Genomic DNA, 27707 nt, shown 5'->3' with positions numbered 1-27707 from the left:
TATATAGACCAGATCGAATCGAATTAAATTATTTCGATTCGTTCTGGTCTAGATTCTTGAAAATTGCGAGAATTGTACTTGAAAATACTAAAATAGTAATAAATAATTTTTGAGTGAACATGATTATAAACATATAAAAAATTCGAAAAATCCCCAGATCTATATATAATATTAAATCAATAATATATCAATCAACATCAATTTTACGAATATATATATTGATAAAAATAAATTTACATATTTGAAACCGATACAATATGTGAATTATTTGACAAATAAGTTGATGGGAGAATATTACAGCAATATTGCATTTATCAAAAGTTTACTATATAAATAATAATAATAATAATAATAATAATAATAATAATAATAAATATTACATATAATTATAAATAAATAATGTATATAATTTGGTCTAGTTTGTTGGGGGCGAATTTTTCATTGGAACCGAATCATAAATTAATTCGGTCTGAATACATCAAAATTTCAAAAATTATTAAAGCAAATCAGATCCGAATTTGTATCTTCGATTTTCAGTTTCGATTTCATTTTCCTGATGGAAACTGAGAAGATATATTATATACTTATATATAATAAGCGTAAGGGAGATAATTTGGTCGCATGGTCCTGTGGTCCAAAAGCTTATCATCCGTTGGATCGTATATTGAACAAATAAGCACCGTTTAATTAGAACAAAATTAAATTCTGTTCTATAAGGAAACTGACATCTACTTGCATGTTTATAATTCCTTTTCTGAATTCAAAACAAATTCTGTCTTTCATGTGTTTTTGGTTTTTTTAATTCAAAATAAATATTTCCTACAAATTTTAATTGTGGAATCGTATAAATCACACCGTCACAAGATTATTTTTATCCATAGGATCGTATATTGAACAAATAAGCACCGTTGGATTAGAACAAAATTAACTTTTGTTCCATAAGACAACTGATATCTACTTGCATGTTTATAAATCCTTTTCTGAATCCAAAACAAATTCAGTATTTCACGTGTTTATGATTTTTTTTGATCCAAAATAAATATTTTCTACCAATTTTAATTGTAGAATCATATAAATCGCACAGTCACAAAATTATTTTTACCTAATATATTTCAAGATTAATAAGCCTGATTTATGTGAGGAACAAATACAAAAAAAAAATTCTTAATCCAAAACAAATTCTACCATCTTATTGCACGTTTATGATTCATCTTCTTCATTCAAAACCAATTGTGTTCATCAATTTTAGCCTCGAACCATAAAAATTTTTAAAAAAATATTTAAATGACATTATAATAATTCTAATATAAAATACATTTATAAATATAATCTAATAGGAGTTGGTTTAAAATTTGATAGAAAGAATTTAATACTTTGGCATGATATATACAATTTTAATTTATTATTTATAAATTAATTTTTTCACACCATTTAAAATATATTTAAAAAGTTTATAAATAATTAAAAAGCTCCCGTGCATGTCCTATGTTCCAAAAGCTTATCATCCGTTGGATCGTATATTGAACAAATAAGCACCGTTAGATTAGAACAAAATTAAATTCTGTTCTAAAAGGAAACTGACATTTACTTGCATGTTTATAATTCCTTTTCTGAATCCAAAACAAATTCTTTCTTTCATGTGTTTTTGGTTTTTTTTAATCCAAAATAAATATTTTCTACCAATTTTATTTGTAGAATCATATAAATCGAATCGTCACAAAATTATTTTTATCTAATTATATACTTATATATAATAAGCGTAAGGGAGATAATTTGGTCGCATGGTCCTCTGATCCAAAAGTTTATCATCCGTTGGATCTTATATTGAACAAATAAGCACCGTTAGATTGGAACAAAATTAAATTCTGTTCTAGAAGGCAGCTGATATCTACTTGCATGTTTATAATTCCTTTTCTGAATCCAAAACAAATTCTGTCTTTCACATGTATATGTTTTTTTTTAATCTTAAATAAATATTTCCTACCAGTTTTATTCGTAGAATCATATAAATCTCACCGTCACAAATTTTTTATAATATATTTTAAAATTAATAAGCCGGATTTATGTGAGGAACAAATACAAAAACTTTTTCTTAATCCAAAATAGATTCTACCTTCTTATTGCATATTTATGATGCCTTTTCTTAATTCAAAATAAATTATGTTTATCAATTTTAATTTAGAACCATATAAATTTTTTGAAAAATATTTAAATCACATTATAATAATTTTAATATAAAATACATTTATTAATATAATCTAATAGGAGTTAGCATAACGTATTCCACTCAAAATATATTAAAATTTGATAGATAGAATTTAATACTTTGGCATGATACATACGAGAAAAGGAATTGCTTGATTAAAATAATTTATTTGAAACCATTAATGGTTGTGATGATGTATTTACCAAAGTTCTAACTTACAAACAAATCATAATTTCGAATTTTATTTTATTGAAAATTTTAATTTATTATTTATAAATTAAATTTTTTCACACCATTTAAAATATATTTAAAAAGTTTATAAATAATTAAAAAGCTCCCAAGGCACGGGCTATAAGCTAGTAAACATAAAATTAGTAACATCAGAAATATTTTTGCAAAGCCTACGAGGTCTAAGCCCACTGGGCCTAACAAATAGAACAAACCATTGAATCAATGAAACCCAGATTGGAATAAAATTCGAGCGAGACACAGGGCTAGGTTATCCAATTACCTTCTCTGTATTTAGGATCTGGTTATATGTAAGTTGCATAATTTTGTTAGTGAAATCAAGTGATCTGGTTATGTGAGTTTTAGTCTTACCCATTCCCCGATAGATTTAGCCTCACCCATTCGCCCGGCGGGTATATTTTTTGTTACAGCGATGATGTTTATGTTATGACAGTGTCAAAAAATAGGCTTGTCAACGGAGGGGAAACATGAACATGGTTAGTTTGCTTAAACTGTCAACTTGTCATCAGTAAGACTGTAATAGTATGCATGCATGCTCAATCCATCAGGTGAAAACTGTTGGAAATTTGTCATTTTGAGCACCAATTTGAGTGAGGCTCGGCTACGTGCTCGTGGCGGGTTATGCTTGGATTATGTTCTCCTCCGAGAGAGCTTTCCAATGCATGTTTATTCACTCAAAACGACTAAGGAATGGATGAGTTGTGATGATCCAAAGTTGCTTCCTTGGTAGTGGAAAATTAGAAAAGAGAGCAAGTATCCCACATAGAAAAGAATATGGGCCTTTAATGGGTTTATATAGTAGAACACTCTTGTAGTGTTTAACTTGTGTTAGTGTGTTATGCTCCACCACCTACGTGCGCGCAGGGGGGGGTGCAAATTGTGGGATTTCGAGGGGAGTTTCGTGGCTTCGCAAGCCTCGGGCTTTTCCGCGTGTGCGACCTGCGGACACGAATGCAGCAAAATTTGGGCCCGAAGAATTACGGACTAGTTTTGCTGAATTTAATTTTCCACTGGGCTTGGGCTCAATTAAATTGACAGAAATTAATTCCGATTTGATTTCGGATTAATTGTTTGGTTTAAATTAATTCGATTTGATTTCGGATTTAATTTATAACCGTGTGAATTAATTAACGCGTTTTAATTAATTACAAAGCGTAGCGCACAAGTCTTGCATTGCCTATATATATTCATTATAGCTTAGGGTTTGCATTCACGAAAACATACAGCCTCTCTCGCACCCAAAACCCTAGCCGCGTCGGTGATAGTTTCAGACCTTGTTCTTGTTCGTCGAAGGTGCTTGCTGCATCGATCAATCCGTTTTATCCTGGGAGGCGATCGTTCATCACACACGGTGAGGGCGAAATACGCTTTAAGGAGACAGTTACGCACTGGACTCGGATTTTCGTTCATATATCCTTCGCTTTGTTTTGTCTCCTTACTTTTGCTGTTTTGTCACACACACAAACGCACGTATTATTTTGTTGGTTTTTCACAGATTGTTTAACAATCTTAAAGCGTATTTGTATTCTGTTTTACATCTGTGGTTGATCTGATTTGGTTTGTTTGCGTGTTGATTCACAGTATAATGGAGAATGTTAACAATGCTATCCCCACGAGCGGTACGGCTGTTGATCCCAACGCACTGGTTAATCCAGATGGGGGTCAGACGCAGCAGTCACAGGCTAACCCCGACGCACTGGTTAATCCAGATGGGGGTGTGCCTTCTGGTTCTGGACCTACGCCTGCGGGCTCTGGTTCTGGACCTACACCTGCGGGTTTCGGCTTCGGGACTACGCCTCCGGGCTACGGTTCTGGGACTACGCCTCCGGGCTATGGTCCTGCGGGACAGATGACCTTTGGTCAGTTCAGTGTTCCACTTACACACTGTCCGGCAGGACATATTCCTCAGCCGAATGGGACTGCTGTGCATACAGCGCCTGTTGCGCCTGTTGCGCCCTTTGCGGCAGCTGTGCCTCATGTGCCTACTTCTCACGCTGAAAGGCCAGAAAAGTTCAACGGAACGAACTTCAAACAGTGGCAGCAGAAGATGTTGTTCTACCTGACCACACTGAATTTGTCTCGCTATCTGAGAGAAGAGACACCAATGCTCACTGCTGAGAGCGATGCGCAGGCGGTATTTGCCGTTGATGCATGGAAGCACACCGACTATATCTGTCGGAACTATGTGCTTAATGGTCTGACTGGCCCGCTGTATGATGTGTACAGTTCGAAGATAACATCTAAGGACTTATGGGAATCACTTGACCGTAAGTATAAAACCGAAGATGCCGGTGCCAAGAAGTGGATTGTTGGACGCTTTCTTGACTACAAGATGGTGGATTCCAAGACTGTTGACAGTCAGGTGCAAGAGTTGCAGCTGATTATTCATGAGATGCATGCCGAGCGGATGGGTCTCACAGAATCTTTCCAAGTTGCTGCTGTAATAGAAAAGCTGCCTCCTGGATGGAAAGATTTCCAGAACTACCTTAAGCATAAGCGAAAGGAGATGACTATGGAGGATCTGATTGTTAGACTTCGCATTGAAGAAAATAACAGGGGATCTGGAAAGAAGCATATTGCCGGTGAAAAGGCAAATATGGTGGAGCATGCTCAAAGCTCCAAGTCCAAGAAGACCAGTTCCGGGAAAGGGGCTAAACTGGCACCCAAAGGAGGAGTTTCGAAGCCTTCGAAGTTCCAAGGAAAGTGCTTCAACTGTGACAAAGTTGGTCATAGGTCTGCTGACTGTAGGAAGCCTAAGAAGACCAAGAAGAAAGAAGCAAACATGGTTGATAATATCTCCAAGGAGATAGGTGATATAGACCTCTGTGCTACGGTCTCTGAGGTGAACCTGGTTGGATCTAATCCGCGAGAATGGTGGATTGATACAGGAGCATCTAGGCATATTTGCTCCGACAAGGCGACTTTCTCTAGCCTTGTAGCTTCTGATGCTGGTGAGAAGCTTTACATGGGAAACTCTGCGACTTCTACCATTGAAGGGGAAGGCACGGTGATTCTGAAGATGACCTCTGGGAAGAAACTGACTTTGAAGAATGTACTTTATGTGCCTGATATTCGCAAGAACCTTGTGTCCGGTTCTTTGTTGAGTAAACATGGCTTTCGCATTGTAATAGAGTCAGATAAAGTTGTTTTGTCTAAGAGTGGTATGTTTGTAGGCAAGGGCTATGCTAGTGATGGGCTGTTTAAGCTCAATGTAATGTCCGTTAAGGAAAATAATGAAATGAAGAATTCTTCTGCTTACTTGCTTGAGTCTCCTAATTTATGGCATGCTAGATTAGGACATGTGAATTATGACACTTTACGAAGATTAAGTGCAAAAGAATACATACCAAAATTAACTATCGATTCAAAACATAAGTGTGAAACTTGTGTTGAGGCAAAATTAACGAGATCATCTTTTAAACGTGTGGAAAGAAACACCAAGGTGCTGGACCTAATACATAGCGATATATGTGATTTAAAATTCGCTCCAACAAGAGGAGGAAATAAGTATTTTATTACATTCATAGATGATTGTACAAAATACTGCTATGTATATTTGCTGAAAAGCAAAGATGAAGCTATAGATAAATTTAAAATCTATAAGGAAGAAGTCGAGAGACAACAAACTGAGAAAATCAAAAGGATTCGTAGCGATCGTGGAGGTGAATATGTTGAACCGTTTGGGGAATTCTGTTCACAACATGGTATAATCCACGAGGTCACTGCACCATACTCCCCTCAGTCAAATGGAGTGGCTGAGAGGAAGAATCGCACTCTCAAAGAGATGATGAATGCGATGTTGTTAAGCTCTGGACTTCCGCAATCGATGTGGGGGGAAGCCATCTTAAGCGCAAATAATATTTTAAATATTACTATGCGCAAGAATAAGGATGTGAGTCCTTATGAAATGTGGGAGAAAAAAGAAACCGAGCTACAAACACCTAAAAGTGTGGGGGTGCCTTGCTAAGGTACTGATCCCTACACCTAAGAAGGTGAAGATTGGTCCAAAAACCGTGGATTGTATCTTCATCGGATATCCTCCACGTAGTACAGCATATCGGTTTCTTGTGTATGACTCTAAGATTCCTGAGATTCAAAAGAATACGATCATGGAATCAAGAAATGCCTCATTCTTTGAGACTACGTTTCCTTGTAATCCAAGAAACGAGCACCCTACGACATCTAAACGAACTCATGAATCTGGAGATGATGAAAATGAGAATGATGAAAGTGAAGATGAAAATGTGGGGGTTGTGAGGAGGAGCAAAAGACAACGAACGGAGAAATCCTTTGGGTCTGACTTTATGACCTATTTGCTCGAAGAAGGTGATCCGAAAACCTATAAGGAAGCGGTCACCTCACCTGATGGACCTATGTGGAAAGAGGCCATCAAAAGCGAAATTGATTCTATCCTACAGAATCACACTTGGGAGTTAGTGGACTTGCCACCTGGTTGTAAAGCACTAGGCAGCAAATGGGTTTTCAAAAAGAAATTGAAACCTGACGGAACCATTGATAAGTATAAGGCCAGACTTGTAATCAAAGGATACAAGCAGCAGAAAGGCCTTGATTATTTTGATACGTATTCTCCTGTGACGAGAATCACGTCCATAAGGATGATGTTTGCAATCGCTGCGATGCGAAACTTAACAGTGCATCAGATGGATGTGAAAACAGCTTTTCTAAATGGGGATATAGATGAGGAAATCTATATGGAACAACCGGAAGGGTTTGTTGTCCCTGGGCAAGGAAGGAAAGTATGTAAATTGGTGAAATCACTATATGGCTTGAAGCAAGCGCCTATGAAATGGCATGAGAAATTTGATGAGGTCGTGTTAGCACACAACTTCAAGATCAACGAATGTGATAGCTGTGCCTATTACAAGGACGACGAGAACGGTTATGTCATGATAACATTGTATGTGGATGATCTACTTATTGCCGGAAGCAATGATAAAGTGATCAAATCCACAAAGGACATGTTAAAATCAAGATTTGACATGAAAGACATGGGACTGGCAAATGTAATTCTAGGAATCCAAATTTCTAGAACATCAGAGGGTCTCGCACTAAGTCAACCTCATTATGTTGACAAGATCCTTGAAAGGTTTCTTAAGGATGATACTGAGAAAGCTAGAACACCTGTGGATATGACTCTACATCTATCCAAGAATAAAGGTGTGGGGGTCTCTCAGTTGGAATACTCTAGGATTATTGGAAGTCTGATGTACCTAATGAGTTGTACAAGACCAGACATTGCGTACTCAATTAGCAAGTTGAGTAGGTTCACGAGTAATCCTGGAGATGATCACTGGAAAGCGATCATAAGGGTACTAAGGTACCTAAGGGGAACTCGAGACTATGGATTGCACTATGGGAGATACCCAGCAGTATTAGAAGGATATACTGACGCAAACTGGATATCTAGCAAGAAGGCACTAAAGTCTACGAGTGGCTACGTGTTTACACTAGCTGGAGCAGCAGTATCATGGAAATCCTCCAAGCAAACGGTTATAACTCACTCCACAATGGAAGCTGAGTTTGTGGCTTTAGATAAATGCGCTGAAGAGGCTGAATATCTACGCCAATTTCTGGAGGATATTCCAAGATGGCCAAGGCCTGTGACTGCAATAGGGATACACTGTGATAGTCAATCCGCTATTGGCAGAGCACAGAGCACAATGTATAATGGAAAGTCCCGTCATATACGACGACGACATAGTTCCATTAGACAATTAATCTCAACCGGAATTATCACTATTGACTATATACCGTCAAAGGATAATATTGCGGATCCGCTAACCAAAGGGTTACCAAGAGAAGTGGTTGAGAAATCATCGAGAGGAATGGGTCTTAAGCCTATAGCTTAACGGCATCATGGTGGACACCCAACCATTGCTGACTGGAGATCCCAAGAACTTGGTTCAATGGGACAACTAAATCATGATGACCTAATCACTGTGGGGGTAACCCCTGGCCTGTTCCTATGATGAAGAAACAGTGAGACCCGTAAGGTACGAGGTTAAGCCTTGAGCTTTTAATGATCTTTGGTGAATACATGGAGTGGTACACGCATGGAATTCAGTTGAGTAAACGCGGGTTACTCTAGAAGATAAAGATCACCTATGTAGGAGAGAAGTGGGGCCGCTTCAAAGGAGAATTGCGAGGCACAATTCTTTAGAAACTCCCGCAGAACCAGGACGATGTTCCATGGCCAAAATGGACATACTCATGAGAACTGAACAAGTCAGAAAGGATATAGTGATAAGTATATCATCGTTTACACAAACGGTTGAACAGTTCAAGGACAAGCTCGTCCACTGTCTACCAGTAAAGTCGGTGTGCTTATTCGAGCGAAGGTTCAAGGAGCATTCTCTACCTATCGTATGCTATATCTGATCGCAGAAACTATCACCAAAAGTCAAACCCCGTGTCTGTCTGTCTGGTGTGTGCTACTGAAAATCATCAATCTCACCCATGTGGGGGATTGTTGGAAATTTGTCATTTTGAGCACCAATTTGAGTGAGGCTCGGCTACGTGCTCGTGGCGGGTTATGCTTGGATTATGTTCTCCTCCGAGAGAGCTTTCCAATGCATGTTTATTCACTCAAAACGACTAAGGAATGGATGAGTTGTGATGATCCAAAGTTGCTTCCTTGGTAGTGGAAAATTAGAAAAGAGAGCAAGTATCCCACATAGAAAAGAATATGGGCCTTTAATGGGTTTATATAGTAGAACACTCTTGTAGTGTTTAACTTGTGTTAGTGTGTTATGCTCCACCACCTACGTGCGCGCAGGGGGGGGTGCAAATTGTGGGATTTCGAGGGGAGTTTCGTGGCTTCGCAAGCCTCGGGCTTTTCCGCGTGTGCGACCTGCGGACACGAATGCAGCAAAATTTGGGCCCGAAGAATTACGGACTAGTTTTGCTGAATTTAATTTTCCACTGGGCTTGGGCTCAATTAAATTGACAGAAATTAATTCCGATTTGATTTCGGATTAATTGTTTGGTTTAAATTAATTCGATTTGATTTCGGATTTAATTTATAACCGTGTGAATTAATTAACGCGTTTTAATTAATTACAAAGCGTAGCGCACAAGTCTTGCATTGCCTATATATATTCATTATAGCTTAGGGTTTGCATTCACGAAAACATACAGCCTCTCTCGCACCCAAAACCCTAGCCGCGTCGGTGATAGTTTCAGACCTTGTTCTTGTTCGTCGAAGGTGCTTGCTGCATCGATCAATCCGTTTTATCCTGGGAGGCGATCGTTCATCACACACGGTGAGGGCGAAATACGCTTTAAGGAGACAGTTACGCACTGGACTCGGATTTTCGTTCATATATCCTTCGCTTTGTTTTGTCTCCTTACTTTTGCTGTTTTGTCACACACACAAACGCACGTATTATTTTGTTGGTTTTTCACAGATTGTTTAACAATAACGCATACTGCAAACTAGAACAAAGAAGACAAGTGTCAGAAATTCCAAATGTGTGTTTGGTGAGTACTAATTTTGTTCATGTCACTGAAATTCAAAAGAAGTAGACTATCACACCATAACATTCTACCAAACGCAGAGTAGTAGTGTAAAGAATGAGAAAAGCTACTACCACCTACCGCTTGTTAAATAACGAAACGAGTCAAACTCACATGTTGGTTTCGACACTATCATTGTCACTTCTTGTGTAAAGGAACCTCTAAAAATTGGTATACCGTAGTTGGCCTCATGTGGCTATTGTTGATTGTCCTCTCTTACCATTCTCAAATTCCAATCATACGAAGAGATTTGCGGAATGTTTTGTCGAATTTCGAAAGCCGTCTAATAAGGATTTTCAATTATTCTCATTTTAGTTTACAAATCAGTAATTGACTGATAAATTTATGATAATATTAGTACAAATAAATTAATTCCGACTTACAAGTTCGAAGAAGTGTACACCTACGCTAAATTATGAGTTTATTATAAAAATAATATTCGGTTGTGTTCTAAAAATTATATTAAACATCCATCTAAATGTCATCTATGCGAAATCAATTAATAAAATTTTTAATTTTGTATATGAAAGAATAAGTAATAGTTTTTGAGGATTAAGAGACTGATCTTAGCCTCCTATATTCAAACACAAAAAGAAAAAATATTAACTAAACTCTCACTTTGAAATATTAATATGTATAATAATAGGATTATAGTAAAACTAAAAGTTAAAAACATTTATTATATAATTTTATTGATTAAATTATCTAAAACCACAAAGGAAAAAGGCTTGGACAAACTCATAATTAAAAAAAGATACGAATATAATATAATTTTTAAAGAATAGGGAAAATAAAATAAAACTTATGTTAAACAAAACATTAAAAAATCTACACCAAAGAGATAATGAGACCTCTTTGGTTAAATATCTAAAAAAATAATATAAAATAAAATATAAATTTCATCGTAAAATAACTAACTGATATCTCAATAAATATTTAAAATATAAATAAGAAAAAATAATTGAAATAGCATAAATACATATTACTTGCTATACTAGTATTACAAAACATAAATACATAATTGAAAAAATATTTTATTAGTATTGGTGACTTAGTTAGCATAAATACATATTACTTGCTATATCAGAGATTTAGCATATGAAATTTTTCTTCAAAAAGCATATGAAATTTCAGTAGTTCAGTTTTTAGTAGTCGTCAACGGCCCTAATCGAATGTCTGATTCGAGGAGTTTTGAATGCTGTAGCCATGAATCGAATCCATCAAGGTATAGAATCAAGAAATCTAATTTCTTAGAGATAGGTTCACATCTTTGAAAAGTTGCTTGGTAGTATTTTTGTATCAAGTTTGTCTGTGCCACACACCTGTTTGATAAAATGTACCCAGTTCTTAGTATCTGATACTCCCTCTGTCCCATCCAATTCTTATCATTTGAATTGGAGTGCTTGGCACGCATTTTAAGGCTCATAAAAAATATAGCTTCATAACTTATTTTTAAAATTTTCTTTTTCTGAATAAAAATTTAAACATTAAACTTTTATTCAAAAAAAGAAAATTTTAAAAATAAGTTGCAGAACTATATTTTTCATGAGTCTTAAAATGCGTGTCGAACACTCCCCTCCAAACGATAAGAATTGGAGGGGACGGAGGGAGTACATTGTATTTCATGTTTTCAAACTGTTTGATGACTAAGCTTGTAGATATTGCACCTGTTTGAGTTGTTTTCAATTCTGATTTTTAGGTAAAATTTCGGTTTTAAAATCCGGTTTTCGGTAATAACCGATTTCGATTTGGTTTTAAAATCGAATTAATTTCGGTTCGATTTTTGGTAGCGATTTTTCTGCTATTTCGGTCTCGGTTAACCGAAATAAAATTCAGTTCGGTTCGTTTTAACTGAATGCTCACCATAAGACACTTAGCGCGGTGTATTCGATTGGGATTTTAGTGGATTGTTTTTAGTCCATGAATTTTAATGGATTGTATGTGATTTTGATTTTGTGCGGATTCTTGATAAAATGTCGCAGAGTTGATAGGACTTAAACACAATGTTTCAAAATCCCATTGATTTTGATGGGATTTCAAAAAACTCAAAATAAACCGAAGAATGTCACAAAATCCATCATTTTATTAAATCCAAAAAAATCCATCAGCATTTGAATATCATCAGATTTTAATGGATTTTAAACAATCCCAATTGAATATCATCAGATTTTAAAGCATAATTTAAAATCCCAATTGAATACTTGTAGCATAGTTTAAAATCCCAATTGAATACCTCAAGATTTTAATGGATTTCAAACAATTCTAATCGAATACTCTCATTTTATGAATGAAAAAAAAAGCTTTAAAATCTCAATCCAATGGACTATAAAAATTCAAAGGCCAGACTTTTTTATTTTTCTGCCCTATGATTTTTTTTAATTCTATTTTCTCTTTTTTCTCTCAAAAAAGGAGGAATCTAACAAAAAAGGATGATGGATAATTAGGGTATGGAGTTGGTGAATAACCACCAATAAAATCTGTGTAGTGTCAACCACGGTGGGTGGCTCCTCCTCCTCCAACCCCAATTGAGTTTGACCCTGTAGGGCCTCTTTATCATCTCCCTCAAGTGGCTCTTTCTGTCATCATTTCTCATCACCACCACCAAAAATCTTTATTTTACACCCTTTTTATTTTTTCATTATCATAAATAGTTAAAAATTGTATTATATATACACACACAGCCGCCTATAATGCACCTGCTCAGATCTTGCAGCAATCCTTTCTAAATCTCTCCACACATTCCAAGATAAAAGCCCTTCATAATATCCCAACCCCATAATACAAATTTGCATTATTTTGATTTTTTTCCAGATATGTGCTCTAAAGTTTCAATCTTTCATTGTTTTCTCGAGTAAAAACACAATCTTTCAGGTTTTCTTGCAGATATTTATCATAAAGTTTCGATCTTTGATTGTTTTCTTGAGCAAAAACATAATCTTTTTGGTTTCTATTGAGATAATTGAGTGAAAGATCTGTTTTTTGACATCTTGGCTAGCTAGGGTTCTTTTGTAGGTGCCAAGATTGTGTTTTATATATTGATATTTTTTTTAGAGGTGTGGGGATTGGTAGCTCTTTTGGGTGCGCAATGGGTGCTTTAGTTGATGGGCATTTTGATGAGGAGCTAGAGAATGGATTGGTTCTTGGGGTTTCTTGTGAGCCAGGAATTGAAAATGAACCAGAGACCAAGGTAATTCAAGATGCTGTCAAAGTGTTGTTGCTTGGTCTAGGTGAGGATATTAATCGAGAAGGTCTGCGAAAGACCCCCTTTCGTGTTGCCAAGGCTCTTCGAGAAGGAACAAGAGGTGCTGAATTCTTTATCTTCTTATAATTTTGCGCTACTGCTGATTCTTGCTTATAAAATGTTCTGTACCTTATGTACTATTACTATAATACTATTCAGACTGATTAATTTGTGAAAATTGTTGGTGCATTTCGCGTAGTTTCTTGTCATCTTTTGTTTGGTGATACTACCTTTTGTCAATAGAATTGTCCAGAGACTAACTTTTGTTCCGTCACTTACTGAAATTTGTCATGTTGCCTAAAACAAAATTTGAAAATCTATGGAGAGTATAATTGCTTCTCTCATATTTGCTTTTAATAGACTAGCCACTGTATCATAGATGCAAGTGCTAGGAATTTGATGTGTCCGATTTGTGCTCTTTCCCTGAATGTAGTGTATCAAGTGTTTTGTGCATGTGAATGTAGATAAGGTGAAGAAGATCTTCTTCTATTTTTACGAAGGTGGCATAAGTGTGATGTACTACTGGTTCTATTGTAAAGTTAAATTTTCACGATGATGTGTTACTTGTCATATCAAACCTTTTTTTTTTGAAACGTCCGTTCTTGCATTACTAAATCAAATCACCATACAGTACATGATTTAAGAAAGCAGGAGACGTGACATGCCACTCTCCAAGATCAGACATATAATGTGCGGTTTGAGCTAACAAATGAGCCACAGAATTCGCAGATCTAAAAACAAACTTAACTAGCACATGTTTGAGCCACAAACTTTTTTGTCCACAGGAGAGCTTCCCTCAAGCTTATTGCTTCTGCTTCTTTTGCAGACCAATTATATTAAACTTTTATTTAATAATTACGCATATATAAAAAAATCAGAATTTTCATGAAGTTGATTCAAAATGTTTTATCACAAGTCAATGCAGGAAAACAATTGCTGCTTTTATCACACTGTTTCAATATTTTGTCCACTTATTCTTCTTGAAGCACATCATTTTTGGTGCATTGGTGTGGAAAGACTTTATAAGCACTTGAAATTCTTGTTTCTTTCGTTTTCAAGACAACTTAATGCACCATTTGGGCTGTGTAAATGCATTACACCATAAAATTTTAAAATTATTTGGACCTCAAAATGCACTCACAAAATTGCACTTTCTTAGTCAAGTTGTCAATATTAGCTGTTTCCCTTTACTGGCTAAGTACTGTTATTAAACTAGATCTCTTATTCTTAGCAAAAAAAAAATAGATCTCTTTTCTGATTTTGTGTAATTGACCTGAAGGTAGAAAGCTTTGTAGAAAGGTCTTGTCATATGTTATTCACTCACACAACCACTATCTAGCACATTTTAATATTTCTGCCTTGGCCGGAAGAAATTTGGACAAGCAAGTGACAGCTTGTTTGTGCTAGAATAATTTACTGTGCACTGAATTGCATAAATTTAACATTTATAATGTGCTAGATTAATTTACTGTGCACTGAATTGAACTTTTCACCTAGTTGATTATGACATGAATTTAACAGTTAAAAATGGTGCAGATAGAAAAAACTAGGATACTAGATAAGGTAAATGCTTGATGCACATCATCATGAAATCACTGCTTTAGTTGTCAAATGTTATGAACATTCATATTCTTCCCATCAAGGCATGCTACTTCATTGACAGCCTTGATTAGAAAGATTTTCCAAATTTATTAAGAAGACAGATGCAAAGTGTGTTTGGTTTCGCTGTCTGATTAAGCAATTCGTGAGTCTTGATTATAAAATCTGATCGTAGTCCTTCCAATTAAATGATTGAGTAGCTTAATCATCAGTCTTGTTAACCCCTGCTGTCAACGGAACTCTTCTAACAACAGGCCCACTAGAACTGTAGACCGAATTACGTTCCTATACTTTGGGGCATATGAAGGGATAAATCCTAGATGGGTTTGGTTGGTGTCATATCACACCTGAAATTTGATTTTCTTGGGACATTTTATGCTAGTGTCAACTTTTTTCATGTTATGCACTTGTTCCCTGCGTAGTTGGAAAAATCCAGATCTATTATGTTCATCTTAATGGTAGACCTCTTAGGAGGGGAATAATTGCATGTCTAATTTGCACCTAGTTTATTATAGTCATGCTTGAAATATTATTAATTTTTCAAAACCTTTCTCTCTCTTTGCTACAGGTTACAAGCTAAAAGTCAAGGATATAGTTCAAAGTGCTTTATTTCCTGAAGCAGGCTTGGACAATGGGGTTGGTCATGCTGGTGGAGTGGGTGGGCTTGTTATAGTTCGAGATCTTGACCTCTTCACATACTGCGAGTTATGTTTGCTGCCATTCCAGGTCAAGTGCCACGTCGGTTATGTCCCATCTGGACAACGAGTTGTAGGCCTAAGCAAACTCTCTAGAGTTGCTGATGTTTTTGCAAAAAGGCTCCAAGATCCACAACGATTGGCAGATGAAGTATGTTCAGCTCTGCAGAATGGAATTATGCCAACAGGTGTTGCGGTCGTTCTCCAATGTTCGCATATTCACTTCCCAAATTTCGCGTCAGCATTTCTCAACTCAAATCACCAGGGATGGTTCAAGACAGTGGTTACTTCTGGTTCAGGGGTTTTTGAAAATGAAAAGGACATTATTTGGGGTGAGTTTCTGAGTCTCTTAAAATTCAGAGGAATAGATATAGATGCCTGTTCGAGAGTATCTGGTGATGGTTGCTGGTGTCCATCTCAGAATATCTCCACAGTGGAACCAGCAGATTCAGAAATGGTTACTGCTGTAACTTCCATCATTCAGTCTCTGGGGGAAGACCCTTTAAGAAAAGAACTTCTGGGAACTCCTACCCGTTTTGTGAGATGGCTGATGAACTTCCGAAACACAGATTTCAAGATGAAGCTAAATGGGATTGATCGCTATAGAATGAGTCCTTTTGAATCCAATGGTGATGTTGAAGATTCTATACAATCTGAGTTAAACTTGTCACTCTGGTCCCAATGTGAACACCATTTACTTCCATTTCATGGTGTTGTGCACATTGGTTATTTTGGTTCTGAGATTGATGTGATTGGAAAATCCCTTTTCCAGTCTATAGTACATTTCCATGGTTTCAAGCTTCAAGTGCAGGAAAGGCTCACCAGGCAGATTGCTGAAACTGTTTCGTTGTTGGTGGGAAAAGATGTAATGGTAGTGGTAGAGTGTAACCACACTTGTATGATATCTAGAGGGATTGAGAAGTTTGGTAGTAGTACAGCTACAATGGCCGTCTTGGGTCGCTTTTCAACAGAACCTGCTGCAAGGGCAAAATTTTTGCAGAGCATACCTCCAACCACTGGAGAATGATATGAACATTTACACACTGATGAAATTTTATACATATTTAAAAAGAGTCTGAACTACAGCTGTTTGACTGGCTGCTGTTCCGCCACCGATGGCATGCCTTCATAAGCAGAGGAGCAGCAGCAGCATATTATTCAAAGAAGCTCGGTATTGCCAGCAACTTCATTGAAATTTTGTAATGCTCTGTTGAATCGAGTAATTGCCTTTTCTTTCGCACTCTGCTTATAGTCTGTAGAACGAAGATATGTTTCGCCACAGAAATATTTGAGTTAGTTGTTAAAGGTTATCGGTTTCATATCATACATAGCTTATGGCACGAGTGTAGCCCACTGCTCATGGCAATTTTCATTTCTGTAACATTCTTGGTAGATGATGTCTTGATCTTGTTGATTTATTTGTTCCTGCAGTATCTTTTAATCTTATTTCTTTTATAAACATTATGGTTGTCTATTTAGATGAGGGGGAAGACCCGGGTGCTTTTCCTTTCTAGTTTTAAAGATATCTGAAAATTTTCTTCCTTAGCCAACCTATAGAAGTAGATTAAACATGCTTCACAAACTTTCCTGTATATATGAACTAGTAAACATTAATATCAACAAATTTTCTGGCGATAACCATCCTTCGTTAAGAAAACAGTCGTAAGTACAGATAACATTAAGAGCAATAACAGAGAAGATTACTGTGCTGTCATTGACAAAAAATTCTACAACACTAAATATGAGCACTAACTTTAAGTGTAGCCGTGTAAGGGGACTATGAGCACCAAAAACCAGATGATCGCAGTAGGATCAGCATTGGGAGATCCTCTGGCCTTGGACTTTAAAGTTTTAAACATTCAAAGACCGAAATTGCAGGACTGGATGAACTCATTATCATAATCAACATACTTTGTCCAGATTGAGCGAAACTGATTCATGGCTATATCAAGCCATGGTTTCATGTTCCCGTTGAAGTGAACCACAGCAGCATTTCGAATCTCATCCATGTTAATGCTTGGATTATACCCAAGCCCTAATACATGCCAAGATTTATCCAGAGGCTTTGTTGTGGAATAGAATGTGATCAGACCTGGGGGCAATGTCCCTAGTTTCCACAGGGTCCGGTTCTCATTCTGCACAGAAACATGAACCTAAATCAGTCTCTGTACGTGGGATAAAGAATTAAAAAAGAAAAAGTAGCACATAACGTAGTAAGCCAGCAATGCAATAATCAATTGATAAAAAGATTATAACTGAATCCATAACGTTAAAAAACAGCAACCATATTACCAGATTCTGCCAGTAGTGGTACTGCTCAGTGCACTTCTCTTTCCTCCAAGCATCCAAATCAAAGAAATTCATCCCATAAGCCCATGCACATGCCTTAGGACTGAAATTTTTTTTGATCAGTGGATGAGAGAAATTCATGTACTGGGCATACCGATGGAATGACCCGAAGCACGTCTCAACAGCTCCATTCACCTTCCCATCCATATCTATCTTCCAAAGCCCAGTTAAATCCTTTTGAACAATAATGTCATCATCCAAAAACAAAATCCTGTGCAACTTTGGGTATAATTCAGGCAAATAAAACCTGATATGATTCAATATAGACAAATATTTTGGGTTCCTAAACTTCATATTAGTTGTGTCTTTGGTTGCATTCTCAAGTTTGGCCTCAAAATAGAACTGCTGCAGATTTGCTGATTCAAGCTGGCGAAGAACTGGAACATAAGAAGAGTTCAAGAACTTGTAATCTTCCACTGCCTTGACCTCAACATGAGCACCATTATAATTCCTCATCTTAAACATAACTTGCATTGCCCCGAGATTCATTTTATCAGTAACAACATGGAAAACATGCTGACTAGGATCTTTCGTGTTCTTTACTGCTGAATTCACCACCACTGAAGCTGCAATCACATTATCCGAGAAAATAGCATAGTGATACAGGTTCGGATCTTCTACCACAGGAGGAGTCTCCTTCCCTTCATCAGAATACTTATCCGGATTTGCAATTCTCTCTTCCATCAGCCTCATCGTGACACAATGCAAGCTTTTCGGTATCGATTTCGCAGCAATCAAACTCGAAAAAGCCCCTTGCTTTTTCGCCTTCGTCAACTGCTCATTCTGCGCAAAAATCGTATCTTTCAACTTCTGAATCTTGAGTTGATTATCAAAAGACTCTTTCGCCTCCGTAATCACTTGTCTCGTAACCTTAATCCTTTCCTTCACCTCCTTCTCAAACTGCCTCAGCATGGACTCGTCAATCAAACTAGACTTCGAGCTATGCAGTGCTAGATAAGCAGGCCTGGTAACCAAATCCGTATAATTACGAGCAAGATCCGCAAAAATTCTAACTAGTTTCGAGTTCTCAAGCTTAAGTTTCCTCGCATAAGACGCGTAAGCTAGAACAAGAGACCGGTGATCATCGGCTTGTTTACGGATTTGATCAAGTTTAGGCTTTAAAGGATCCGACTTTAACGCTAATACTGATCTATGAATTAATTGAACTTCTCCATACGTATCATAGCCAATGCCCTAATCATACATACACATATTTGCACTCAATACATTTTTAAACAAAATTACAAAGTTAATTATGCAATTAATAACAAAGAAGCCTAATTCAGTAACATAAACTTCTGCCATAAATGATAAAATGTATATATATGTAGTTCAATTAGTAATGCAAATATGCAATGTGTTTCAGAAAGAGAAAGAGAGAGAGAGAGGGAGGGAGGGAGGGAGAGAGAGAGAGAGAGGAGAGGGAGGGAGAGGGCGAGGGAGAGAGAGAATGCAATGTGTTTGAGAGAGAGAGAGACTTACGAGAGGGAGATCAGGGAGAGAGGAAGACGGGGAAGAGGAGAGAGTAATGAAGAGTATAGCAGCGATGGAGAAGGCGAGAATGAGGAGTTTGACGGCGGCGAATTTGGTCGGAGAGCGAGTGGATCGAACCGGCGTCTTGTTAGCCATATTTCCGAAAATGCGTTAAATTAAACCAGTGTTGAGTGATTTCGTCATTTGAAACCGGAATATCAACAACCGGAAAATTAGTTATCTCAAATTTTAAAACTTTCGGAAGATTTTATATTTTTTAGAACTCGGACGATTATTATTATAGTGAAATATTATGCGCCGGTAATGGTGGTGAGAGTGGGACCCAATTGTTTATTTAACAAACTTTTTCAACACTTCACGCGGGTTTGTTGACAGAGCCGACTCTTCCCGATTTCATATATTTGTATTCGATTTTACTCTTTTTTTTCGCCATTTTAATCGTTTTTAACTTTTTACACAGATGTTAAAAATTCATATCTAAATAGCATAATTTTCAATAAATTTTATATCAAATAAAAGTTTAGAATCTAGATTTTTATGTATTATTAAAAAAAATTATTTTTTATTAAATGTAGATATTATTTTTTTTACACTTTAATACACATACGTGTCAAAAAATCAAATATCAGTTAAAATGAGACATAAAAAGTATAAAAAATTATAAATATTCTGAACAAATTTTAAATTCTGATTATTAATTAATCCGACATTCGGAAAGAAAAAACATAAGTAATATATTTATACACTAGACTAACACGGATTTAAGGCGACAACAGCAATAGACAACGAATTCAAGGTTTCTCCTTTTTGTCATGCCTCTTAACATTATGCAACCAACCGATCCCTTTAAGGGCCTTGGTAATTTTAACAATGTTACTCCTTCCCATTCCCATATTCATCTTCCTTGCAGAGAATTTGAACGCTTGCAAACAGCAAAGATGCCCGTTCGTCATCTCGATTTCATCATCGTCTTCATCTGCATTGCAATTATAGTCGAGATCATAAGTTTTTTTCTTCGTGTTCTTGTTTTTTACATCTTTTCGTGTAGGCTTGGTCGAATCGGACTCATATGTCTCCCAAAGCGAGTCCATTCCTTCGCCTCCTCCCACCACATTAGAATGTCGCTCCTCGAATAATTTGCACGCTAACGTTCTCTTCCATTCCTTTTCCTTTCTCATGGACCCGTAGCTCGCGAGATTTGAACCCTCGTGGTCGAAACTCAGAGCACGCCGTTCATTTGTAACGGCTTTTTTGACAATTTTGTTGTACGAGTCTATCCGCGATTTTACAGTACCTGCGTGTTCTTTTGCGACGTTTATACAGTCGATGTTAATATCCACAGCCTCGGATTCTTGCTCCACGTCAAAAACTTTATTGAAAATCGCGGCTTGACAATCAACTTCTTTTTCCAAAGTGGAATGCAACATTTCTTTCTTTTCCTCAATCAATGGGAATTCAGTAGCCTCGGCTAAGTATAACGTACTTGACCGAGTCTCGGAGCCTGGACTGAGAGCAAGAATGTGATGAACATCTTCGAGACAGTATTTTTCTTCGCACTCAGGCTCGGATACTTCAGCTTCTGAGCTTTCCACTAGATCAGAACCAGACGTCTCGGTCTCATGACTCTCATCCAACAAAAACACGATTTTATACACTTCAAGCTCCTCGAAATCCTGAAAATCCTCGGCACATTTTGAGCTCAATACGTCGAAAACTGCAGAGAATGCCGAGAGCAGAAAACTGCTGCCAGGCTGAAACAACTTAGGCGTAAAATTATCTAAAATGAGAGCCAAGAGAACCAGAGAGATTGTAACGAAAAGAGGAGAAAGAAACGACACTAGTTTGTAAAGATACGGTGAGAAGAAAACGAAGTATGACAAGTAAAGAGGGTGACAGAAAACGAAAGAAAACAACAGAATAAAATCAGTGCAAACGACGCGATAAATCTGTGAAATGCAGCTTCTTGACAAACACAGCTCAGCCATCTTCAATTTTCGTACTGACAAAAATTTTCTTCTCGAGAACAAGATGATCAAGACTTTTTGTTTGGGCTTAGGAGAGAAAATGCGGTATGATTTGCGGGAGAAAGTGGCGTGAATAAAGGACTGTGAAAGAGAAGACTGATTAACTACTTGATCAACAGTGACAACAAAAGGAGCAGATTATAATTACCTCAAGAAAGTTCTCTTGTTGTATAACTACCTTGTGTTTTGCCATTTAGCTCAACTTTATTCTATATACCTCTCTAATCACAACGACAAGCCATGTTAATAAAGCACCTCTCAACAAATTGTTTTAGTGAATGTAATGATTCTATTTCTTCAGAGTCCAGACCATACATCAGCATAAAACGAGCCTCCATCCTAAAAATCGAAATTTATTAATTTCGTCCAACTACCTCGGAGAAAATATTAAGTAGCACTAAATGGAAAACATATTTCGATGTCAGGACACCGAAATTTGGTCATCATTCCGCACATTTTTAAAATATAAAACATTTATTACCATTATTCTCGTACTAAAAACTGTTCTCACTTAAATCACACTTTACATATATATACACAACAGGTAATTTTAACTAATATTGCAACTTAAAACATGAACTTACTTGAGTAACAACAATTTTGAGCATTGTTCTCGCGTTAAAATCTGTTTATATAAACCGAGACGATACTATAGCCTAATAATATTTTGTTGATGTAACGCGGAAGGTACATAAGATGACAAAGCCACGGAGAGATAAAAATGGAGAAGGTACTGCAATGGTGAATGGTAGATGAAGGTGCCGTGCGGAAGCTCTCACATGGGGAACCACTCGAGTGCTGGATATCATCCATTCACCCCCACCCTCTGTCTTGTCTCTCGGCTTTAAACTTAGAACTTGGACCCCCTGTCTGGTTTTGTTACTCTTCCACTTTTTACTTTAAATTATTACTGGGCTGCTCTCAGCTCTGTACTTTCTACAGAAGAATTAAAAACAATCAACAAGCAGTTGTGTGAATTACAAGGGATTGTTTTTTAATCTTGGGCATAGTTTAAACTGTCAATAATCAATCCTTCTATTCTCGTATGTGGTGACGAAGCCAGAAAATTTGTTGTCATTTTTCCGTTATAGTGGGAACTTTGGTCTTTATTGGTCTCTGTGTAGCCCCGTCACGGTTTTTTGTAAGAATACAATATGATCATGGTAAGGTCTCTTTATAACCTCGCGAGTATCAGAGCTAAACACGTTTTAGTAGAATTTGTCACTCAACACGTCTATGAATGGATCCTGAGAATCATGCTTACAATTTAAGGAATGGTTTGATACTACCTTAGATTTGTTTTATTAAAATTTGGAAATGACATTGTTCGAATTGTCGGTCTGATATGATAGGATCCCCACCTCAATAAACAAGAATAAACAAGTCAATCTTTTCCTGTATGATCTTCTAAGAAGCCGGTGGAAACACTCTGTTTTATTACCGTATAAAATACACTCTGAGGGAGACAATTCATGCTAATTATGAACTCGTTGAAAATTGGCATTGCTGATAGTTCATCAAACCGTCGACACAAGAACATGCAACAGGCAGGTGATCGTGCGGGCATTAAGTGTTCATGTGAAAAAAAACATAGCTTCACAATAAAGAGCATCTCCAATGGGAGGTGCTAACTAAGATTGCTTAAAATGACACATCATCAAAACTACTATTATTTTATCTTCTCTCTCTTTATTTGTACTTTTGGCAACTCTTATATAAAAATTTGCTCCAATGGTTGGCAACCAAAGTTGCCACATAAATTGTACAATATAAAACAAATATAAGTATAAAAAAATAGGAAATTATATGCTTTAGGGTTATATACACACTTCTTTCGACTTCAGAAGGGTGCCAAAAGTTGGTAACTTTACTTGGCACCCCTTCCACTCCAATGAAGAGCCAATAAGAGTGCCATGCCACATGGCATTTTGACACTCTTTTTGGCACTTGGAGTTGCTCTAAGAATCTTGCAGTGTCATCTTTTATCAGACCTTGTTTTTTGACACCCCTTGGAGTTGCTTTAATAATCTTGCAGTATCATCTTTTACGAGACCTTGTGTTTTTGTTTTTGTAACTCAAACAGACTCAACTAGGCTCAATGCTCAGACCAACTACTGTAGTTTACTTTTTCTTCGATAAACTACTGTAGTTGGTGTAAAGTTTAAACCTAATCTGTCCAAACAAAACCAATATAGTGGAAAGATATATAGTGGTGAAGATGAAATAATTAAAAGTTCGAAAAGAATTATTAATTAATTTCCCAAATACTGCTAATATTTTGGCGACAACAATTTAAAACTAATTTCTCAAATACTGCCAATATTTTGGCAGACAACAATTTAAAACTTCTCAAACGTTATTGATATTTATTGCTATAATTTTTTTTATTTCCGTTCAATATGACATGACTTCAATTTTTTCTTTTTCTACCTGAACGGAGAAGAACTAAGCAAGAAATTTTACATGGGTCTTCTAAGTAAATCTCACTTGCTGCACGAAGTTATGATCTATCGATATTCAAAATTTCACTAAATTTACAATTTTTTTATTTAATGTCGACCAAACAAATTAATTATACATTAATTTTTAGATATTTCAAATTTTCTGCGTATTTAACCGTCAACCAAACAATTATATATTCTACTAACATATTTAATTTAAATCAAACTTATTTCCATGAAAAAAGTCAAACTTATATTATTTATAAGTAAATTATTATACAATTTTTTTTTTGAAAGCAATTATTATACAATTTTGATTAAATATTGGAAATAATACTCGCATAATAATAATAATATCATAGTGCGCGGGGGCAATATTGGGCTGGACCGGTTCTATATAGCATTGCTTTTAGGCTTTCACTAGATCTAGCTAGGAGCCCACAATTTAGCGGAGTTAACCACCTCATCTCAAACTTCACCAAACCCTAATTCTACTCTCTCTCGCTCCCCCTCTCCCCCTCCCTCCTTTCTCTCTGTGGTAAGTTTTGATATCTTTAAACTGTGAAGTAAACTGAACATTCTAATTTGAATGTCATGTTGTTTAATTGCTTTTTTACTTCATATTCAATTTGTTTTGCTTATATACATACACGATGTTTTGCTTGATAGCATCTGTTCTGTGTTCGCTGAATAAATTTAAGCTTGTTCGCATCTACTTAAATTGCTCTCTTTTCACGTTTTGTAATTAGTTTGCGATTAATTCTGTTTCCGATATCTATGTTTGTTGTACTCGATATTCACAACTGTAAGAGGGTTGATAGGTTGTTTTAGGTTATCTTGCGGTGTATTTGCGCAAATTAAAAATGAAATTGCTGATTTACGAGTAAGCGGGTCATATGATGTTTGGGAAATTGCATGGGCTTTGAGCCCCCTTACTGTTTGTAAAGGGGAAATGAGAATATCTACACGACTCCCTTCTGATGACATAGATTTACTTTTTAAATTTTAATACGGATAAAGTTGTTAACTGTCTGTTTAGACTTATAAGTTATAAGAGCGTCTACAAAAAAAAAAAAACTTTCTTGATGATCTGGCTACTTGCCTCATTAATCGAATTTCCTTTTATTGTTAGTATTTTTGAGCTTTACAAGAATTTATGAGTATTATATTGATTACTGCTTTCTTTGAATAACCATTTTCTATAACATGTCAATTTAATCCATTTCATGTCGTATATGTCTTTTAATACTTTATTTTTCTAGAAGAAATGAAAGGAAGCGATGATTGCCATATGATGTTTGGGACATTGCGCAAGGGCTTTGAGTCTTCCTTTAGATTGTAAAGGGGCAATGAGAATATCTTTATTAACATCCCTTCTGATGGAATGACAGATGTTGTTTTGGTGTATTAGAACATATGAACAGCAAAAACATTATTCTTGATGACTTAACTATATGACCATGGCCTGCTCTATATTTTTAATAGTAATTGTTATGGTGTTTAATATCTGTTCTAGTTTTATACAGAGTTGATGGTTTTCTGAAATCTACCTTTTTGAGATGTAATGTGTTTTATTCATCTATATGTGTTTTAATTTATTATTCAAAAGAAAACACACAGAATAATTAACTGTCATATGATGTTTGGGACATTGCGCAAGGGTTTTGATTGCCTTAATTAGGGAGAATGAGAATACTTATAGTAAAAACCTTCTGATGACATAATTTGTTGTATTTACTAGTTACTACTTGCTTATTTGAATGTGTTCTCACATTAGAGCAGTTAAATCTAGATTCTTAATCAACTGTTCAACATGAGTATTGAGTTGTCATTCGAAGCTGTTGTGTTTTTGTGTCCAATCTACAACTTATTGAAAATCTTAAAAAGTGGAAATTCACACCTTTCCCCAACCCGCAAAGATATAAAGAACTACTTTCACGGGCATTTGGATACCATAACTAGAATGCAACAGTTTGGTGGATCAAGGAGAATATTTACTAGTTACATAGATAAATTACTCACAGATTCAATGTGAAGTTCATGTACTGAAGCAACCGAATTTGGTTACAGTGTTGAGTTTTTGTATTTAATATTGATATTTGTATGCTGTACTGGGCATGTAATCACCCATCCTGCTGAAATTATTTATACATTTTATTATGGAGTGTAAATTTTCATGGTTCATGTATACTTTAGGACGTCATTATCATTTATTCTGCTCCTCTCATTGAGTATGGTAGTACACCCATTGACAGAGATTGGGAATGGGACCAATGGGTATCCTTAAATTTTAGTTTATTAAAAAATATGTAAGTTACAACAAGGTTCTTTTCGATGGCAGATACAATGAAGCATATTGTGAAAATTATGTCATTTTTGGTGTTGATGTCTGCTGTCTGGGTAGGATTATTGCAGGCCTCAATTGTTCCACAGAGTTATACTTGGTTGGTGAGCTAACAGCTTGATGTATTTTAATGGCCTGTATATGTAGTTCGGATCCTTGATATATCTTTGCTTGTTTTGTCCTATCCGGACATGGCTTACCAATTTACAATGGCTTGTGTCACTTTTCCAGCTCCCATTATACTCTATAGTGTCACTAGGCTGCTATGGGCTATTGATGGTTGGAGTCGGTCTAATGCAGTTTCCAACTTGTCCTCAAGAGTCCCTCTTGTTACAGAAGGTATCTTGCCATACATTTATCAGCACATTAACCATATGAAATTAGACCAGATGAACCACCGTAGCTTATTACACCTCGTTTTGCATCATGATCTCTAAGCCAAGATTGATGTGTAGACTAAGTTATCAAATGAATTTATGTTTATTTTTTCTCTAGCTTGTGCATATTAATTTTCATAATATTCACATGGATTGCGAATGCAAACTAATAAAAGATTATGTGGAGTCATGGTCAACTTTTGTGCATCTGAAACTGAAAGCAAAGCCCATACTTTGGTGATTGCAGTATATATTATTGATGATTGTCTATCATGGTCAACTTTTGTTTAGAAAAAATCAAAGCCCATAAGGTGCTGATTGCTTATATTATTTGCTTACATACGGAGTTGCCTAATAACTGTTTCTTGTTTAGGACATAATTGAGGCCAAAGAATTCCTGAAGCAACGAGGAGTAGATGTGGGTTCTGATTAACGAGGATTGCTAGCATTCTTTCGGAAGCAACAAAGTTCACAACTTAATGACAGATTATAGTGATTTCAACTTCTAAGTACCTTGTTTTCTCCCACAGCCAGAATTCACATAGTAGTTGAGGAATTGTGATTGACTTGTATCAAAATGGGTCTCGTTGTTCTTGAAGTTGCTTACTTCTGACATTTATGTGTAAGTATGCTATACAAAGAAGAGGATTCACCAAAGAAGAGGATTTTTACTGTATATGGTTTCACCTTACAGAAATGGAACTGTTTGATATTAATCTGGTCACTCTTTTTTTTTTACCTGTTTGTCGAATATGAATAATCTTTTTTACCATAGAGTATGAATTAAAAATAATAATGCAGACACAAATTCACGAGATTATACACTTGTGATTCTGCAATTTTTGGCTGTAATGAAAGTCTTTCACACATTTTTTAAGTAACAATAATTGCAGACTAGCACGCAGTATGCAGCTTTTTATTAAATGAATTACAGATTATTCCACATTGCAAAAGTTTAAAATTTTGACTCTTTTCCGACACATTTATCTAATAATTTTATTTATTATTTTCTCTGTCTCGGATCAGTAATTTTATTTATTTTAAATTAATAATTCGTTTTTTGCCCCTCAAATTAGTTTTCTGTCTCTGTATTCACTGGGTTGGAGGGATGCGAGGATCAATTGTGATAAAATTATGCTTCATCAAATTATG

At 36.0% G+C, this 27707-nt stretch overlaps 4 protein-coding genes across 4 annotated transcripts; 2 read left to right on the top strand and 2 right to left on the bottom strand.

Annotated features, from left to right (window-relative positions):
* Positions 1-11068: 11068 nt before the first annotated feature.
* LOC108204993 (GTP cyclohydrolase 1) lies at positions 11069-16940 on the top strand. The gene is made up of 3 exons (XM_017374727.2): positions 11069-11216; positions 13043-13293; positions 15400-16940. The coding sequence occupies exons 1-3, from the start codon at positions 11164-11166 to the stop codon at positions 16551-16553; spliced, it is 1458 nt and encodes a 485-aa protein (XP_017230216.2). The 5' UTR covers positions 11069-11163; the 3' UTR covers positions 16554-16940.
* A 160-nt stretch (positions 16941-17100) lies between these two features.
* On the bottom strand, positions 17101-19651 carry LOC108201691 (galacturonosyltransferase 8). Its single transcript, XM_017370010.2, has 3 exons — positions 19358-19651; positions 17819-19069; positions 17101-17661 (listed from the first exon to the last, which is right to left on the bottom strand). Exons 1-3 carry the CDS (start codon positions 19502-19504, stop codon positions 17386-17388), a joined length of 1674 nt encoding a protein of 557 aa, XP_017225499.1. The 5' UTR covers positions 19505-19651; the 3' UTR covers positions 17101-17385.
* A 509-nt stretch (positions 19652-20160) lies between these two features.
* On the bottom strand, positions 20161-21354 carry LOC108225353 (uncharacterized). The gene has a single exon (XM_017400199.1). The coding sequence runs from the start codon at positions 21352-21354 to the stop codon at positions 20161-20163; it is 1194 nt and encodes a 397-aa protein (XP_017255688.1).
* Positions 21355-24254: 2900 nt separating this feature from the next.
* On the top strand, positions 24255-27271 carry LOC108204474 (dolichol-phosphate mannose synthase subunit 3-like). The gene is made up of 4 exons (XM_017373939.2): positions 24255-24372; positions 26176-26282; positions 26410-26517; positions 26929-27271. Exons 2-4 carry the CDS (start codon positions 26181-26183, stop codon positions 26986-26988), a joined length of 270 nt encoding a protein of 89 aa, XP_017229428.1. The 5' UTR covers positions 24255-24372; positions 26176-26180; the 3' UTR covers positions 26989-27271.
* Positions 27272-27707: the final 436 nt, after the last annotated feature.

Source organism: Daucus carota, chromosome 1 (genome assembly GCF_001625215.2).
Source record: "Daucus carota subsp. sativus chromosome 1, DH1 v3.0, whole genome shotgun sequence".
Taxonomy (NCBI): domain Eukaryota; kingdom Viridiplantae; phylum Streptophyta; class Magnoliopsida; order Apiales; family Apiaceae; genus Daucus; species Daucus carota.
This window is presented reverse-complemented; position numbering and strand designations above follow the sequence as displayed.